This window comes from Ictalurus furcatus, chromosome 16 (assembly GCF_023375685.1).
Source record: "Ictalurus furcatus strain D&B chromosome 16, Billie_1.0, whole genome shotgun sequence".
NCBI lineage: Eukaryota > Metazoa > Chordata > Actinopteri > Siluriformes > Ictaluridae > Ictalurus > Ictalurus furcatus.
The window spans coordinates 12,673,259-12,692,314 of NC_071270.1; the positions used below are offsets into that span (position 1 = coordinate 12,673,259).

The 19,056-nt window shown below is 39.6% G+C and overlaps 2 protein-coding genes across 4 annotated transcripts in view; one reads left to right on the top strand and one right to left on the bottom strand.

Moving 5' to 3' along the window:
- Positions 1–10,408, top strand: part of LOC128620757 (uncharacterized) — a 45,730-nt gene extending 35,322 nt beyond the window's left edge. For both annotated transcript variants that reach the window (XM_053646020.1, XM_053646021.1), the window contains 11 exons: positions 1,053–1,182; positions 2,526–2,656; positions 3,840–3,966; positions 4,153–4,185; positions 4,378–4,487; positions 4,615–4,741; positions 5,082–5,209; positions 5,301–5,424; positions 6,200–6,361; positions 8,175–8,334; positions 9,454–10,408. In XM_053646020.1, coding sequence (XP_053501995.1) covers positions 1,053–1,182; positions 2,526–2,656; positions 3,840–3,966; positions 4,153–4,185; positions 4,378–4,487; positions 4,615–4,741; positions 5,082–5,209; positions 5,301–5,424; positions 6,200–6,361; positions 8,175–8,334; positions 9,454–9,542 — 1,321 coding nt within the window. In that variant the 3' untranslated portion in view covers positions 9,543–10,408. The remainder of the gene's footprint in view (positions 1–1,052; positions 1,183–2,525; positions 2,657–3,839; positions 3,967–4,152; positions 4,186–4,377; positions 4,488–4,614; positions 4,742–5,081; positions 5,210–5,300; positions 5,425–6,199; positions 6,362–8,174; positions 8,335–9,453) is intronic.
- A 403-nt stretch (positions 10,409–10,811) lies between these two features.
- On the bottom strand, positions 10,812–18,984 carry riox2 (ribosomal oxygenase 2). Of its 2 annotated transcripts, XM_053646023.1 has the most exons (10): positions 18,557–18,984; positions 16,984–17,429; positions 16,763–16,882; positions 16,117–16,245; positions 14,536–14,639; positions 14,290–14,392; positions 12,138–12,306; positions 11,858–11,946; positions 11,625–11,765; positions 10,812–11,032 (listed from the first exon to the last, which is right to left on the bottom strand). In XM_053646023.1, exons 2-10 carry the CDS (start codon positions 17,425–17,427, stop codon positions 10,880–10,882), a joined length of 1,452 nt encoding a protein of 483 aa, XP_053501998.1. In that variant the 5' UTR covers positions 17,428–17,429; positions 18,557–18,984; the 3' UTR covers positions 10,812–10,879. The 2 variants fall into 2 exon arrangements, with proteins under 2 accessions (XP_053501998.1, XP_053501999.1); XM_053646024.1 differs by lacking the exon at positions 18,557–18,984 and having other exon boundaries at positions 16,984–17,804.
- Between the last annotated feature and the right edge of the window lie 72 nt (positions 18,985–19,056).

A 19,056-nucleotide genomic window follows, 5' to 3' on the forward strand; every position in this document is an offset into this window, starting at 1 on the left:
GTGCTAACGGCTCTGTCATAGTAAGTGATGCTCTTCACATGCTTTTTAAATGAAGGTGAAGTTTCTAAGGAAACTAATTGTGAATGAGGGCTGATACCTAGATGGATACCTGGGACTGCAATTACCACATGCAGTTTTGCACTCGGGTCTCCTTTGAACAGTGGACTAGTTCAACAAACAGACTTCATATAAAAACCATAATGAACTTTCCTTTGCTTTTACAATATCTTTTGTTACCCAGATGAGGACGGGTTCCCTTTTGAGTCTGGTTCCTCTCAAGGTTTCTTCCTCTTAACATCTTAGGGAGTTTTTCCTCACCACCGGCTTACTCAATTGGGATTAAAATCTGCACACTTAAAATCTGTATCCTGTGTTTATACGTTTCTGTAAAGCTGCTTTGAGACAATGTCCATTGTAAAAAGCGCTATACAAATACAATTGAATTGAATACCTAGTCTTCTCAGGCATAAATCACAATGTTTGTCACATGACCATACTGGATTGTTACGAAGCTAGAACCACATTACTTGTGTGTATGTGTGTGTGCGTGTATGTTTTTTATGTGCTCAATGCCATGCTAGGATTCTGCAGTGAAAATGACATGAAAATGAAAATTTTTGTATGTGTGTAAGTGTAACATTACTGCAGCAAGACACAACTTAAACAAATCCTGTTCTCCACCCTCTGCAAACAGATCAAGAACTGTTAACACACTTTAGGGCATGGTTGTGTTTAAGTGAGCATATGTGAGTGTGTATAAAAAGATTTCGTCAATGGTCTCTAATAACTGGGTGTGGAAGGAGGCTGATATGAGTTTCTTTGTTTTTCTGACGCTCCCTCTCTATCTATTACTCTTATTAAACTGAGAGTTCCTGGGACATGGCCCATTTTAGGGCAGTATGTTTTAATGATGGCCATGTTCTTTATGATTTACAAGATGTGTATGTGTGTGTGAAGGGTGTGTGATGGTGAGCTTATTCTACGTATACTGTGTGTTAGCTGGTGGGTGGGCTACTGTGGCAAGGGTTACAGTAATGTGCACTGTGATGCAGGTGGGTGGGCTACTCCTCTGAAAACTACAGAGGGCAGCAGTGTCTGCTGGAGGAGGGCGAGTACAGCGACTGTACCACGCTCTTCAGTGAACCAGGAAATGTTCTAAGATCCTGCCGCTTCCTTCAGGCTGTGAGTACATACATGCACACACATGCAGAGAAACACACTTTGATGTGTTTGACCTATGACTTTGATGCATTGCATGACTAGTAACTTTTTTACTAAGTTGATCAGTAATTCCCCAAAGCATAGTTGACTAGTTGTCTTCTACATAGTTAAGGAAAAACTTTTTCAGGACATCACTTTTTTTAGGCTGTTTTATTTGTGCAGCAAAGATTGCATCAAACTGCACTTCAGTTAACAGCCCTAGACAGGCTGCAAATAAAATTTCCAGCTTCAATGCTTTTTAGGTTACACTGTTAACAATGCACATACAATAATGTGCGAAATAATAATTCTGTGTATCATATTACGTTATTTAAGGACATACCAATTTCTTAAATGCACCTCTATACAGTAGATGAGCTAGTGGCTCAGTTGAAATTCCTGAAGTTGAGAGTGTGCATCGTGGAAGCTCCTTATAGCTTATTCATGGCTGGAGGACGAGATGCCTACAGTAGAGTATGGAATGTTTTCACGTTCAACTCCAGCCTCAGTAGCGTCTGACAACTAGATTGGCCTCATTGAGCTGGCATGCGTCGCTGATCTGACTCGTCTCTCCACTTCATGCAACGTGATATCAAAGTGTTAATGGTCTATTAAAGCAAAAAAATATATATTTAAAAAGACATTATTTTTGACTGTAGAGTTGGCTCCACCTAGTCTGAAATATTTTCAGACTAATACTGTCTGCCTACACCTTCTTATCGTCTTCCTCATTGTTTTTACCACTGCCACTTGACATCCCCACAGCAGTGACTGTAAATGTGTTAGATGACTAGTCTATGCAACCCCTGGTATATACACATGCAAGCACAGTGACTTGCACTTTAAACATGTGCCTATTATTATCATCTTTATTCTATTATCATCTCCTCTACAAGAATGAAACTATTCAAGTACTTCCAAATATGCACAGTCTCAGAGCAGTTATATATGTGCATGTGGTGGGGGCTAAAAGTAGGACAGATTTTGAATTTGAGGCTCTAAGGCTTTGACCCGGTCCGACTCGCACTTGTTTCGCCCTGAAAACAGCACGTGATGACCCATAGCAAGTATTTGCTATGGCCACCATTGATCAAATTAAGCAAGATGGGGGTACATAGTAAAAGAGAGATGGATATAGGCAAGGGGTGAGGTATAGAAGGTTCAGCCTTATTCTCTAATCTACAAACCAGACCAAAACTCTGTCTAGCAAATCTCTCGCATCATTCTGTACTTTAATAGATTATGAAAAACTGATTTATTTTCTATTTGGATCCTGAGCAGTACGAAGTGGTTTTGTTAAGTTGGACATGTTGTGGTTATTCCAGGATTTTATTGAGACTGCAGTGTTCCTTAATAATTGTGGAGAGCAGATCGAGCTTGTGGACCAGGATGTGGCAGACCTGCAGCAGACTGGGCTAGTGAATGAAGCCAACACCATTCATGTTAGAAGTGGAGTGTGAGTAAGACATTAAGGATCTTTTTATTCATTAGCAATTTCATATACTGAATTTATATCACAGGGTCTAGAGAAGAAGCTGCAATATTCTAGGCTCAGTGCCATTTGATGATATACTCCTGGTGCTCTTGAGGAAGACAGTCGAGTAGTGTTTTCACACTGCAACCCCAGTATGATTTCTTTACTGATCTGTTCGATCTTTGCGTCATTTAAACTTGCAGTCTTGCAGTAACTTGATATTCAGATTAGGGGTGCTCGGATCAGGATTTTTGCAGCCAATATCAATTACAGATTTCTTGTCATCATGATCGACCGATACCGACTCCGATAGTTCACTGTTAACTTTTTTTTTCCAGTTACGGTAATACCACATATGTTGCCTTGGTTATATTACTTACAGTAATGTTGTAGATTGTTGTTTTAATTGAGAGTCATTTTTCAATGAATTTTTCAGTGAATTTTTCATTGTTTCTTGAGACCTTGTAATAATTCCACACTGGTGATGCAGCGCTAAAGTTTAACGTCATCATGCGTTTTATGTCCTTGCATGTTTTACGATATCGAATTGTGATCGCTTCGTGAGATCGGACAAATTTAGAGACTACCGATTGAGACGAATCTAGAATGTGATTATCGGCCAATACCGCTTGGCGGCCGATCAATCTGAGCATCCCTAATTTAGATGCACATTCATCAAGCCTTGTTACACAGGCTGTGAAGTATAACACTTCCCACATATAATGAATTTGTTATAGAAAATTCAAATACACAAGAGAGTTTCTCACATGTGCATTTTTCTTAGCCATTGACTTGGTTTTCTTCTTACTGTGCAAATATTTTTAATCACCCACCAGAAAAGGTGTTAGGATGCTGTAGGATTAATAACTCTCAGGATGTCATCCTCTTTCCTGGTAATGTACTGGCTTATGCTCACACATGGGTATTTCTATCAAGTTCCCTGGAGTTGTGTTAGGTCATGTCGTAGCCAATTGATTCTTGCATTCACATTTAACTCTTGTCTTGTTTAATCATTGTTGACTTTCCATGTGTGACTTTGGCTTATACACTATAATAAGCATTAGCTGTGGTAGTAAAGCTTTAATAAGGTGGAATCCTTCTGCAGAACTGCTCAGGCTTCCAAAGCTGGAGTTGGATGTAACCAGATCATTTGAAATGTTTTTAGGTGGGTAGCCTACAGCGGGAAATATTTCACAGGAGAACAGTGTGTACTTGAGAAGGGCCAATACTCTGGATCACTAGACTGGGGTGACAGGCAGAGTTCACCTCTCTCCATCCGGTCTGTACGGAGGGTAAGTACACACTGGAATGCTGACAGTCGAGGTTCAGCAACAGACCAGTTTTTGTTGTGCCAGCAAAGACAGTGACTCTCATTTATTTAGTGTCTGAACGTCGATTCAAAACATAATGTTAAATCAGTCACTGGTCTAATCAGAAATGCTGCTAACTGATTCCAAAATAACTTTTGTCTTTTTAAGGAGCTTTGTGGAGAAAGGGACCCAAAGTTCATGGTAAGTTTGTTAAACATTATCACAAATGTATGAAAATATAGCACAGTTAGATACTGCTTAAACAGGATGAAACTACTTGTAAGATGACAATTCTGTCATAATGCCTGTCTATAATTGCACTGTCATTCTGGTTCAGTGTTCTGTACGTGTTCACTCCGTATCTCGTGTGTGTGTGTGTGTTTGTGCGTATAGCTGTGTGCCTACAACAAACCATGCTTTGCGGGAGAGGGCAGAGAATTCGAAAGTGAAGTGACAGACTGTGGCACGTTAAATCCCACGTCATTCCGAATAATTCAGGGCAGGTGAGACACTTCAATTTCCACTGACATGAACACCATGTTAAATACACCTCCACTTCTGCAGGAAGCCAGTAGATACACTTAGCATTTACAGTAAAGTCTCCCTGTGTCCCTGCCGTGCGATGTTTAGGTGGTTGCTGTATGATGAGAGGGGTTTCTGTGGTAACCAGTTTGTCCTTGAAGAGGGTCTTTATCCAGATTTCACCTCCTTTGGCTGCATGGCAACCGCCATTAAATCCTTCAAACCCATTCAATATGTAAGCTCTTGATTCATGAAACAGATGGAAACTTTCTAAAAAATTCATTTTTTTCTATTTTTGAATACTCCTGAATGTGTTCCATTTAATAATAACAACTGTTATTAAATTGAATAAGTCTTATTTCTTTATATCTTGACATTCGAATGGATTTTTAAGTGTTAGTCCTGCTCTTGACCAAATAGCTGTCAGGTGTCAGTTGGAAATCTGAAGCGGTCACAGTCAGTTACAATATGTATGCATCTAATTTATGCAGCAGTCATAACGAATGACATTTCAGAGATTTTTACATTAAGTCGTGTGAATACTAATGTAAGCCTGTCTGTGTTCCACCATGCAGAGCTTCTCAGAGCCATCTGTCAGTCTTTTTTCACTGAGCTCGTTTGAGGGGTTGGAGACCGTGACAGATTTACCCATGGAGACCATGAGCAGCTTCTTTACTCAGTCTCTTCGAGTCAACAGTGGCCTGTAAACTCCCTCAATCTTTTGTTGTGTTATATGTAAATAGATTGTGCTTGAGTCCACATGATAACGGGTTGTCTGCCGGTGGCCCTTACAGGTGGGTGGCGTATGAATTCAGCCAGTTTAAAGGGCGTCAGATGCTGCTGCAGACAGGCGAGATTCCATGTTGGAGTGATTACAGTGGCTGGGACACCATCGGCTCCCTCCACCCACTTAGACAGGTGAGCTCCAGCCAGTTTAATGGGATGCAACCTCATAGGTTGTAGGAAAGAAGTGCGAGTCTGACTTCAAGTGTAGGGAAACAGTGGGAAATAGTGTAAAATACGACAGCTATATCAAAATGGAGATTGAAATCAAATTTGGTCTGAAGTAATTACTGCTTGAGTTCTTGTTTGGCTTTCAGTGGTGAGCAGTGCTCATGCTTCTATACTAGTGCTGAAAGTAGATTCATAATGACTCTCTCAAGCTCCTACATTCTTCCTTTTTTTCATTCCTTGTATTTTTCTGACATACAAAATCTCACCCACTCGTTATCAGACTTCTGCAGTCATTTGGGACTTTGTGTGTGTGCGTGTGTGTGAGCGGTGGTCTGTAGTGCCCTGATAAAACCCACTCATTCCTAAAAAGATATTATGGATTTACATAACTAGATAGTGCTGACAGCAATGTCTGTGTATGTGTTTATGTTTAGAGACAGTAAATGTGGGAGTGAAGATGTAGGATGAGCATTTCTGGGATTTTTTTCTTTCTTTCTGTCCATCTTAATTAAAGTGTACATAGATGTGTTAAAAAAACATCTATGTACCACATTTAAAATTTTAGTCAGGTTTAGACGGGGGGTTGGAAGGTACTTCAACAAGGTCATGGCAATGATCCATGTACAACAGTGTTGGCTTTCATGAGTCTCACATCCGGTACTTGTCTTTTGCCATAGTTAGGAAGGTAGTGAATATACACTGTTATTTGATGTATGAGTAATGTTTTCTCTCTCCTCAGCGAAGGGTGTATGTGCAGGTGCAGAATCGAGCTTTGGGGATGGCACTGACTACAGAGAGAACCGGGGAACGCCCATGTCCAGCCAGACTCTCACTGCGTCCTGCTGAACACTGGCAAGACGCACAGCACTGGTTATACACACAGTCTCAGCTCAAGAGCAAGGTCAGCAGTGAAATCCTCACATAAATATAGAGAAGGATTGTTCAAAAGGTTGTTTATTCATTTGATCATTTATGGAAAAACACCTGTTACAGTGGGTCCAAAAGTCTGAGAGCACCAGTGTAATTGCTTCTGTCTTTCCAGTGTAATACAATTTTCATTACAAATTATATTATTTGCAACAACTTGAGGGAAACATAGAATCTTTTAAGTATTTACATGAATTTACATGAGTCTCTTAGTATTTGGTTTGTCCCCTTTTTTCTTTAATGACAGCGTGCACTGAAGCTGGCATGAACTCCACGTTTGTGGAAAACCTTATAATCCATTTTAGATCGAATCCTTAGGCGTGTCGTCTGAACACATGCTTCAGTAGAAGAGATTAGGCACATCTGACCTTTTGTAGAAAGTACTTAACACGGATGATACATTTAAATAGGGACCTCGAAATCCTGAATCTTGAATATTAAAGTGCACCTATTATGGTTTTTTCAGATATTACCTTTCATATAGTGTGTTATAGAGCTGTTTGTGAATGTAAAAAGTCTGTAAAGTTTCCAAAATGTAAGCGCACGACAAATATAGTTATTGACTCCCAAAAGAAGGAAGCGATTCTGAACAGCTGAAATGAGTCGTTAGTAATTCCAGACTTACTTCCTGTACTAATCTACATAGGTTTGTAACAAAAAGCCCCGCCTCTGGTTTTCATCGGCTGCTCGCGAACAGACGGAGCTGAAACTTGTTATGGTAGTGGGTGTTTCCTTTTTTGAAACATGCTGATAGCGGTAGACCAATCACAACAGACTGGGATATCTGACCAATCAGAGCAGAGTATGCTCTCTGAATGGAGGAGTTTAGAATGAATTCTTTAGAACGGATCATTTAACGAGTTGTTTGTGACACTGAGGAAACAAAGGTAATGCTGCAGTTTAAATTATGAGCACATTAAAGTGTTCTCTTGACCTTGGATGTATGTAAATATATTGTATGAGACCTTTAAAACAAAATTAGGCACGTTTCAAAACCATAATAGATGCACTTTACATATTCAAGATATTGAACATTTTAACAGATTTTCATTGTGGTCTCAGACTTTTGGACTCCACTGTAAAAAAATTAAAAAATAAAAATTAAGCACCCTTCTAAAATGCAAACATAGCACAGTGTTTTAATAATTCGAGCGCTGAGAGTTGAAGATCCAAAACACTGGTTGGTGTTTCTACCAGATGGAAGAGTCAGTGGTGTTTTCTTTTTTACTGTGGCATAGATAGTCACGTATTCTGAATTGTGAGTACTATTATAGTACTGTTATATATCTTATAATATATTTGATATTATATATATGAAAACTATATAATAAAAATATAGTTATTGTACTTTATACTTATTCAGCGTGGAAACGTGTACTATTTAAATATGTGCTAGTCATCATCATCCAAGCACAGATTCAGCTTTCCATAACAGACTATGCTGTAATTGCGTTCCTGTTACACTGTCTCGAGAACTAAAGTGCCACATGGCTAAAAATAGAGTTGTAACTATAGAGCATTATGGAAATTTAAGCCAATTGTATTGTTGCACATGTCAGCAAAACCTGAAGTACGGATCAGCATAGCTGCTATGAAATGAAGGATCTGAGCACGGTGAAATGTAATCTTGCTCGATGCAGAGATTACAGTTTTGATCAGGTTTTTTTTTCCCAGTTTAGAATGATATAGAATTATTAGGGGCAGCATTACAGTTCAGCTGAGCAAAGAAAAAAGTCGCTGTGGACAAGGGCATCTGCAAAATGCTGTAATTATTAATGTGTGTACAGGTGGGAAAAGGCTGCATGTCTGTGATTGGTGGGAAGGCCTGTGTGGGTGCCAGAGTGGCTTTGTGGGAAGAGCATGGGCGACTGAATCAAAGGTGGAGTTTAAACGAAAATGGGACGATCTCCTCTCATTTAGACCATGGCCTAGTACTGGACCAGAGAGGTAAGTTTTCTTTATGACCATTATTACCTCATATTATCATGATCAATTTTTTTTTCTTTACATAATTTGCATACAAAGCATTTAAAGCTGCAGTATCAAAATCTTTTGGTAAAATGAAAAAAAATAAATAAATTATTGAGCAAGTACATAAATATATATTTTTAAATCAGTGTTCAAAACTGTCTCCTTACGTTACCCTGATTCGCAACAGTAAGCCTATAATAACGATTTATAATTTGAGCTGTCGGGCCGGATTTCGCGGGAAACGTCATTCGTGTTTACGTGGTGTCCGTAAACAGAAAGAAGGAGACCTGGCTACTATATCGCGTGTGTGGGTGCTGAGAATGGTGAACTGTTTGTAGCTTGTTCTTACAAGAGCTGCTTAGAATTTAAACTGGTAAACTGATTGCTTTTAATCTGGAGAGTTCTAAAAGGCAATCATTGTTGACATGTGGGGAATCAGCTATGGTCCAAACCAAGAAATCTCAAACGGCAGAGAGCCTGCGGTCAAAAAGGGAAAGCCACAGAGCCCGTGCTAAAAGGTGAATAAATATCGGCATGGCTTTTGAGAGGTGATGAAAACTCTGAGATCTGAAAGTATTAAAAAGTGACGCAGAGATGGCTTTTTTCTGTTAAGACATTTCAGTGGCTCAATAGGTAGCTAGCTAACATTAGTGCACTTGTTCACTTGATTCAGCTAGGCAGAGCGTTTCCTATGTTGTTTTGTTTTTGCTATGGACAGTGTGGTAAATTGTACTTATTTTCTACTAGCCATGAGAGAGAGCAACTCGCCTCTACTCCAAGAAAACCGTATCTGCCGCAATCTCCACTGTCAAGTACTGGAGCTAATATACAACACACACTGTATTCCTCAAACCATCAGATTTATCCGCAGAGGAGCACGTTTAAAAAAAAAAAAAAAAAAAAAAACCTCAGCAAGTAACTTGCAATTTTATGTTTCGAACAGAGATGGTGATAGAGAGGCAAAAGTTCAATACTGCAGCTTTAACCATGTTTTTATTGCAAAACAGCCAGTCATTTCTGATGCTTGCACACATCACCTCACACTTTATACATTCTGGAAGCCTGACTGGAGCCTTTCCTCTGGTGGTGTTTCAGGTGGGAGTGGACTAGACAAGGACCATCTGATCCTGAATGAGTTTTGTCCTGATAGAGCCACACAATTCTGGGACATAGAGGTGCTTTAGTGCTGAGGCCAAGAATCAGTTTCCCTGAAACTATGCTAGACAATTTCAAACTAAACAGCACTGCCTCCACCCAGCTAAAGAGGAACAGGATGAAAGAAGGTCGAAACCACTGTTCTTTAAAAACCTAGCCCTAAGGAGCCTCTGCAATTCACGTTATCTTCTGCATCTTGATCCTAACACCGATTTGTTCAACCCATTAGGCAATGTTTGTTTATGAGCCAAATCAAGTGTTCGCACTTTGGCATCTGAAACCAGACATGTGAATCAGTTCTACACTTGGTGGTATTCAACAGTATCTTGGAACAAACACAGAAGCTCTAACCGAACGAGGAGGAAAGCCTGTTCAGAGAGGTGTTCTGATTTTTAAGTGCAATAGCCAAAACCACTACACATACAAGTCTATGACTATTCAAGGACAGAATACCTGAGGACAAAGGAGCTGTGTACAGTTCCTGTTTGAGGCAATATAAAGAGTATGAATTATATGCTTGCTTTTTTTTGTTCTCCAAAGCACATTTGCACTACTGAGATCCTCACTTGAACAGAAGTAGCCCTCTCGTAAGTTTAGTGCGTTCCCCCTACGCACTGCTACTGGATACAACAAACGATGTCCTCTTTCAGCCTCAAATGATGTCAAAACTCCCTTTAGACAAATACAGGCCAAATGCTTACTTCTGTTAGTTTGGCTATGTACAGAGAATTATTTAAAGCTGGTCATATCACTGGATTTATGACTGAACACTGAGTGTATGATATTCAGGAAAAGATGTATGTATTGAATGCCATGTGCAAAGCAAATAATGTGTACAGTTACTAAGCTCACTGTTTTTAAATGTTATTAATATTAAAGATATATTACATTCTGGTGTTCTCGTTGAATGAATAGATGACCTGAAAAATTTCATTTCCAGGCTTTTATCTGTAGACATCAGATCCCAGAACACAACAGAAACAATCACAGAAACAGGACGGGAGTGTGCGTGTGATTTTCCCACAATGGTACTGGGAGGATCCTTGGTACATGTCGCGCAGACCCTCTGCTAGCATCACTGCACAATAGCAGAGTATGTACCAGAAGAAAACCTCTACTGTTACACACTCATGTCATACTCTGATGTAACAATTACGTCCATCTGCTGATGTTCTTATAAGTGGTCCTGTACCGACAGTCCAAAGATGCGAAGCGGGTCAGTGTTGCTTATAAACAATATTATGAAGAGCCTGTAAGCTGTAGATCTGTAAGGTCACACACTGAACAACACTGGGAGATGAGGTCAGGAGTTTTTTTTTATTTTTCAAACATTTTCTATATTGTGAAAATATCAGTACATGACTAGTTAGTAGACCTGCAGCAATCCCTCTGTCCAGAGTCCGAGCACCAGGCCCAGTTTATCAGCATCCTGCTGCAGTGGCAGCTCAGCCACACGGAGTCGCTCTCCACTCAGGAGCTGCTGCAGAGCAGGGAGGTGTGACATGGGGAAATCCAGACCCTGCAGCAGAAATGAAGAGAAATATAAGCGTGGGAAGAACACAGTTTAAAAAAAGAAGGAGAAGTGACAGAAATGTCCCGTATGTCTAGCCAGTGAGGTAGGGATTAACAGTGTTTATAAAAAATAAAAAACACCAAGTGGTCAAATATTAAGCCGATTATAGATTCTCTCATTGCCTTTTTCAGAGCTATGAGATTTTCTTCATTAACATTCCATTCACAGAAACCAAACCACTTGTAAAATGTTTAACGTTTAAAATCAATCGTATTAACATTATTCCCCTCCCTTAATGTTATAAAAATTGCCGTCATTTTCAGAATGAGTTATTTCTATTGAAATAACAATAGAATATTATTCTATTGTTATTTCAATGTTGCTAAGATTAAACCAATTCAAGTGAACAGTCAGGCTTAGAACATGTTCATGGTACATGTCTAGACCTTACTTTGAGTGTAGTTCTACATGAATCACATTCGCTTGATCCAGTTAAACGTAATTAACAATTAGCTCCATGCAGGGGTTCAATTATTGTAGATTACAAAGCTTGCTGTTATAATCACTACACTAAACAGGTGTTTGTGCTTCATGTCACCTGTACTGTCTTCTCGTCCTCATCCTCCTCCTCATCCTCCTCCTCATCATCATCATGATGATCCCGAGGCCCCATCATGTGCGTCTCCCTTTTGTTCCTCAGCGAGTGTAGCACAAATGCCGCTAACTTCATAGCTTCATCCTAAAGAAGAAGAAGAAAAAAAATGCATATTTATTTATGTGAATAATGGCAACAAAAAAAAATGCCAGTAGACTCAACAGAAAGGGACATACCGTGTTGTCTGGACTGGGCTCCAATGTCAGAACAACATGCTCTCTGAACCTCACACACACCAAGTCCTCCAGCGTTGGCAACTTTCCAACTTGAAGAAAAAAGGGGAAATAAATCCTCCATTAGTAGGTGTACAAGTTTTACACTTACAAGCGTAGACACACACATTCTAATCCATTATCTAGTCCATTTGTGGCTTTGGAAAGGTCCAATGTAAGTTACATTTATTATCTGGAGCCAGCTGGACTTTACATCATCATCATATACATTGCACACACACACCTGGAGCGAGGTCTTCCTCTTGCAGGTGGTAAGGTGGGAGTCTGTTGGAGATGAAGTCTCTCCTCATCTCGGAGGAACGCAGATCCTGTTCGTCCTGCTCCAGTTGCTCCGCTAGATTCCTCAGAATTGTACAGACATGCTTCTTTACCTCAGAACCCATGTGTGCAGACTGACACACAAATCAAGAGAGGGGAAAGCAGAAAAGGTTGACATTAAAACCGGCTCAAGCCATACTTTATCTAACAAAATAGACACATCTCAGTACTCTGACATGTTCTAGGAAACCTGGAAATGTACACCCTAGGGTTTTCAGTCTGCAAATGAGAATATGGATCTTGGAAAAGAAATGCCCTTGTTTACCATGTCTATTTTCCCATGATGCCCATGTCTTTATAGTTCTACGTATTGTATATTGTAATGGAGTAAACGGCAGGGCTACCCATTTGTTACTGAAGATTAAGACTGTTTAAAGATTTTCACACAATGCAAAATAAAAATTCAAATGAGCATATTACTTCCCACATGTGTAACAGTGTTAGCAGCTTTGTTTTTGTCCTTCTTAACATCAGCTCTCTGTCATTTGTTTCTAACTTGACACCTCACTACAAACTGAAAACACGTGCTGTTCTAAGGGAAGTAATCCACAGTGGAGTTGTGCGACAGGGTTAAGGTGCAGAGCAGAGCCCAAGGTTATTGTTTTCCAATAACAATACATCCTAAAGTGTTTTGTTCCTGCCAACAAAGTTTAATAACGACACGTCGTGCTTTTTATCCTTTTATAGTTGCGTTAAATGTTGCCAAATGTCCACGAGACGAGCTAGTTCCCGTCATCGCTTATGTAATAGTGGCTATTTACAGTCGTTCCCTCACCAGCCTCTCTTTTCTTCTCTCTCTTGAAGTTGAAAAGATAATAAAACGCAGCATTTCATATTACTGAGAAATCAGAAAGCACTGACACTTTTACAGACTCCTTCGATCAATGTTAAACATCTACTTACAGAAATCTTCACCGCATCAACAATTTTATATGTTGTGTTTTTTTTTGTTGTTGTTATTCAAAAACGCATTTTAAAAAAAGGTGTTAATTATTAGCCTTAGATTGCTTTATGGAGCACAGGTCATACTGTCTGTTCTTGTGAACCAGGTGTTACTACAGTTACCTCATGAGAATGAGTGCATTCATTTGAATTTGTGATTTCAGCCAGCACTACTGTTAGAGCCATGCAGATCTAGAAAGTTAATCAACTTCTGACCAATCAAAATGAGAGAATTCTGCATCACTGACCACATTTACATGGACAGCAGTAATCTAATTATTGGCCTTATTCTGAATAAGACAATATTGTGATTAAGGTGTTTACATGAGTCGCTTTTAGACTACTCCTTTCATGTTCAGGTTTTACATGTTATAGAACATAGATAGATTAACAGCACACGTCATTACGTCCCCACACCACGCCGTCCGACGTTCCCTCCAGAATTTCACACATCAACGTACAGTTCGTCTTCGTTATGGTACCGTATACAGTTTTGGGTGTTTTTATTTTTAATTTTACAAAAGCTTCAAGTGCATTTAATTATTTCTCATGCTGTACGTGCAAACAGACGATTGCTTGAAGCCGTGGGCTGCGTCCGAAACCGCGTACTTACCATCTATATAGTAGCCGAGATACATGTATTTCTCCTACTATATAGTAGGTAAGTGTGCGGTTTAGGACGCAGCCGTGCTTTCGTTTGCCATCACATGGTTGAGCACAATTGCGGTGTTAAACTCCCACACAACGTTAATAGTGTGATTAAGGTGTGTACATGTCTATAATGTACTTCCATAATTCGACTAAAATACGATTACTCCACATGTCTTAATTCGATTTGTGTTTACTTCGAGTAAGACTTTTAGCAGATTAAGGTCATCAATAATCGCTGTTTACATGGTAACTTCTTTATCAGAGTATCGTCTTAATCGAGTTAATATCGGATTATTGTTGCCATGTAAACGTACTGACTGTGGCATATGGATATATAAGTCAGGAAAAATCCTACAAAACTGAAGTATTAAATAGTGTGGAAGCCTGTTAGTGAACCAGTGTGTACAGGATTTTCACTGCGGTCACCTCAAATAGTACCAATAAGGAAAACATGATGTGCTTACAGTAAGGAGGTTTCTGGGTAAACCACGGCGTAAGCTGATGTCATTCTTCATAGAGTTTAACATAAAACCAGGGAAGACGTCCAACACAAAGTCACCCCACGACCTGAAAAAGTTACCCACACAAAGGAGACATAAATATAGTTTATATGGTTAATACAAAAATATTATACTAACGTATAGAGTTAGAGATACTTCATTCACTCAGGAGGTGTGTGTGTGTGTGTGTGTGTGTGTGTATAGACATACATGATTTGATATGTGCTGAGAGTGAGGTGTGTGGAGTGCTCCACTCCCGCAGGTGTGTCTGCTTGATGAATGGTTCCTCTGGGGAAGTACAGCAGATCACCTGCCTATACACACACACACACACACACACACACACACACACACACACTGCATAATCAAAAATGATGCACATTGGAAAAACATGCAAGCTAGAATTAAGCACTGTCCATCTGAGGATTTTTTTTTTAAACCATAGGTTCACTTTTAATCACAAAATGGACAGATAAAGTGTACAAACATTTCATTCCACCATGTGCCAAAAAATGAAATTAGATGACTATTGAATATTCTTCAGTAAACTGAAGTGAAAACTTTAGTTCATTTTAATATTCCTCAGCGCACAGCTGCAGTTCCCTGTGTGATCAGCAGAGGACAGCAGAGGGAACAGTTCAGTATGTAAAGTACAGTTGAGGTCATCAGTTTACACGCGCCTTGCAGAATCTGCTAAATGTTAATAATTTAAAATAATAATAATAATAATAAAAAGAGGGATTATAAAAATTGGATTTTGTTCATTTAGTACTGCCCTGAATAAGCTATCACATATTTACATATAGTCCTCATGACACAATAACTGAATTTACACAAATGAACCAGTCCAAAAGTTTACATACACTTGATTCTTATTAATACCATGTGTTGTTACCAGGATGATCCACAACTGTTTTTTTGTTTTGTGATAGATGTTCATGAGTCCCTGTTTGTCCTGAGCAGTTAAACAGCTAAACTGCTAAAATGTCAAGGTGCAAACAATGCAAAGGTGCAAACATTCACTGATGAAGGCAACACAATACATTAAGGACCAGGGGGGTGTAAACTTGTGAACAGGATGAGCGGTGTAAATTTTGTTTAGTTTTTTAAAGATTTTCTTTCCATGTAATACTGCCCTTCCAAAGCTACATAAGACTTACAGTTACACAGATTTACATGTTTCCCAGAAGACAAAATTTACACTGATCATCCTGTTCACAAGCCCCCCCCCCCCCCCGGGATCTTAATGTATTGTGTTGCCTTCATCAGTGGATGTTTGCACCTTTTGTAATAGTTGTGTACAAGTCCCTCAGTTGTCCTCAGTGTGAAACGATGGATCTCAACATAATATAGTGACTGTTGGAAAGGGGTCAAATACACAGAATATGCTGAAAAAGTAAAGAATGTGCAAGATCTGGAGGATTTTTCTGAAGAACAGTGAGCAGTTTAACTGCACAGGACTAACAAGGGACTCATGAATAACTATCACAAAACATACACACAGTCACTGATCATACAGGTAACGACACGCAGTATTAATAATCAAGTTGTAAACTTTTTTGAACTGGTTCATTTGTGTAAATTCAATTATTGTGTCTTGTGGACTATATGTAAATATGTGAAATAGCTTATTCAGGGCAGTACTAAATAAACAAAATGCAATTTTTATAATCCCTCTTATTTATTTATTATTAATATTCTGCAGATTCTGCAAGATGTATGCGAACTTATGACCTCAACTGTATGTATCATGTTCACTGTGCCGTCAGTGTCCAGCCTCTGCGTAGTTACCTTCAGTATGATGTCATGAGTGGGCTTTCCGATGCGCTCCTCAGGCTCTGTGCTGTATTCGCGAGCCAGTGGGACGGTCGGCTCGTACAGGCGCCAGTGCTTCTGACCCTCCAACTGCAGAATAAACACCTACACTGGGGGAAAGAAAGCACTCAGAACCCAGCCATGGGTTCACACACTCACAGCAAAACATTAGAACCCAATTTACTATTCGCTGCGTTATATCTCACCCTCTAGATCCTACTTCTGTGCATCTGATCAACATTTTCTATATTACAACAGCAGATATTATAAGTATAGCTTCTCTTTGTCTAGCAGTAGCACTAACCCAATAACATGTAAGAGATTTTCCACTTTACTGAGAAATCAAAGGAACTGGTAACAAAGGCTTCTTTTTCTTATTAGCATTTAAATTGAATGACATTAACTGTAACTCTATTTACTCAGTTTTATGGTGCCACACTTAATACTGCAACAATTCCTCATGCATTTATTTGTAACGCTTGACAGAAAATAAAAGCTAGGGAAATTCTGATTCATTGACTCTCGATGTGAAAGTACCAGAGCACTTAAGAGGACCTTGGTGAAACGAGCAGGTGAACAGGTGGATATCAAAAGAGCCTGAGGTCATGCTCTTCAGTACTACCTCCACATCATCATAGTGAGGCGGAAGACCCTGAGAATCTTCGGGTGTGATGTAGACGTTGGATCCAACCAGCGCCCCGAAGAAACACTCCAGACGCTCCTGAATATGCCACAACTCATCCTGAACACACAGACACACACAAATCACAAAGCCTGATCTTGTGCTTATCCTACAGTAAACATTAAGCATTCATTCTCAGATTGAAATTCGCCACTGCTCACCTTAAACCTCTGTGGCTGGTGGAACTGGATAGTGGCTTTCTTCTGATTAAAATCCTTTCTCAGCTGGCTGTATTTCACATGGCCCTCGTTATTCATCACTGCCTTGTCACCGTTTACACAGCGTACCATGTTAAGATCTCTGGCGTACTCCAGGCCCTGGGCGCACAGCTGTTTAAGATCTGACAGCTGAAAGAGGGACCGGTAGTAAGACGCGAGTGCTGGGTCTGATCTCTGCAGCAGCAATGGTTTCTTCTCCCAGTGCTCACGGAAAAACTCGTCCACAGTCGTGGGTGCGATCAGACTCTGGAATAAGCTGGCTGGAGAGTCAAAGCACAGTGGAGATGCAGGGCTGGTGGTGTCCATCTTTCTGTGTTTAGCAGGCACTTCCATGTCCTCTTTCTTCTGCTCAGGACATTTTACTGACGATTTGCCTTTTTTAGGCATTCCTGTGCAGCAGAAGACAGATTACACTTGGTATCCTCGGTTTTGAACAGCACTCACCAACCCTCTTCCTTGAGATCAACCTTCCTGCAGGTTTCATCTCCAACCAACATCTAAGACACCTGTTTTAGTTGATAAGTTTCAGGCATGATCTCTGGGTCTCAATTCTGAAGGTCTCTAGTTTGTGTCACGATGTACCGGAACCTAATTGTTTTGTGTTTATGGAATGTGTTGTTTTTAGCATTCCTAATCACCCCGCCTTTCGTCCTCTCTCTCGGTTCTCCGCCTTCTTCTCTTATTATCTGGTAGACTAGACGTAATGTAGTTCTTATGTCACTCGAACATATGTAATAGATGTTTTGATTTGATCTGTGACCTCTTCCAACTCACATTCTTCATTCTTTATCAATATTTCTCTGTGCGTGTATATATATATATATATATATATATATATATATATATATATACACATACATACATACATACATACATATATACACACACACACACACACACACACACTATGCTTTCTGTATCATTAAACTAAGAAGATTTCAGTGAACGATGGTGTCGGTGTGACTTCTTCCCGAGCTCGGACGAGCGGAAATCAGCCAGCGCAGAGTCCAAATTCTGGTTCTGTGACTGGGATCGTACAAAGAACTTAACAATTGATCAAGAACTTCTTAAGGCGATGATTGGATGGTCAGGAGGGCATGATTATGGTTGGAGCTAAAGTCTTCAGTAAGGTAGATCTCCATGAACATGGTTTGTGACCACTGCTTTAGACTAATACAAACATAACTCTAAAATGTTGAGTCTCTGGTACTTTATCACAGACTGTCAAACCTGTGGAGTATACTGCACATTGTTTGGATTCCCTGCACTAACACACCTGATTCGGGTAATCAGCCCTCTTGAGCTGCTCCTGGAGTACAACCATCACACTGTATTAATTTTGAATTAAAAGTACCTCTTTCATTTCCACCAGTATTAATACCATTAAGCGTTTGATTTACAATCCCGACTGAGCTACATTATATTGCTTAGTTACTTTTTCGACGTGTGCACTATTTAACTAAGTCTAATTACAGTTAGCTAAACAAACAGATGGCCTAAAGTCAAGCCAAATTACCTTTGGATAACGAGGTCACTGAAGTAAATCAATGTAACGAAATTTCAATGAGCTCTAACTTGCACTGTGTCCCACGTGAAAGTCCTGTGCCACACCGCTAAGCGTCCGACTAGAAACACGTTATAACTGAAGTTCCACAGTGTGCTCGGAACAAATATCTACAGTATTACAAATGACTGTACTGTTCAATTCAATTCAGTTCAATTCAGTTTTATTGACATGACCGTTACAGCAATTACAGTACTGCCAAATAACTGACATTACATGTTTAACAAATAGAAATGGCAATAAAGTGGGGAAAAAAGAGAAACAAGAAAATAATAGTACAGAGCAAATCCACATACATATTAATAAATCACTCATTTTAGATACCCCCCTCCCTGAAATTTCCTTTCATATATACACACACACACACACACACACACACACACACACATATATATATATATATATATATATATATGTGTGTGTGTGTGTGTGTGTGTGTGTGTGTGTGTGTA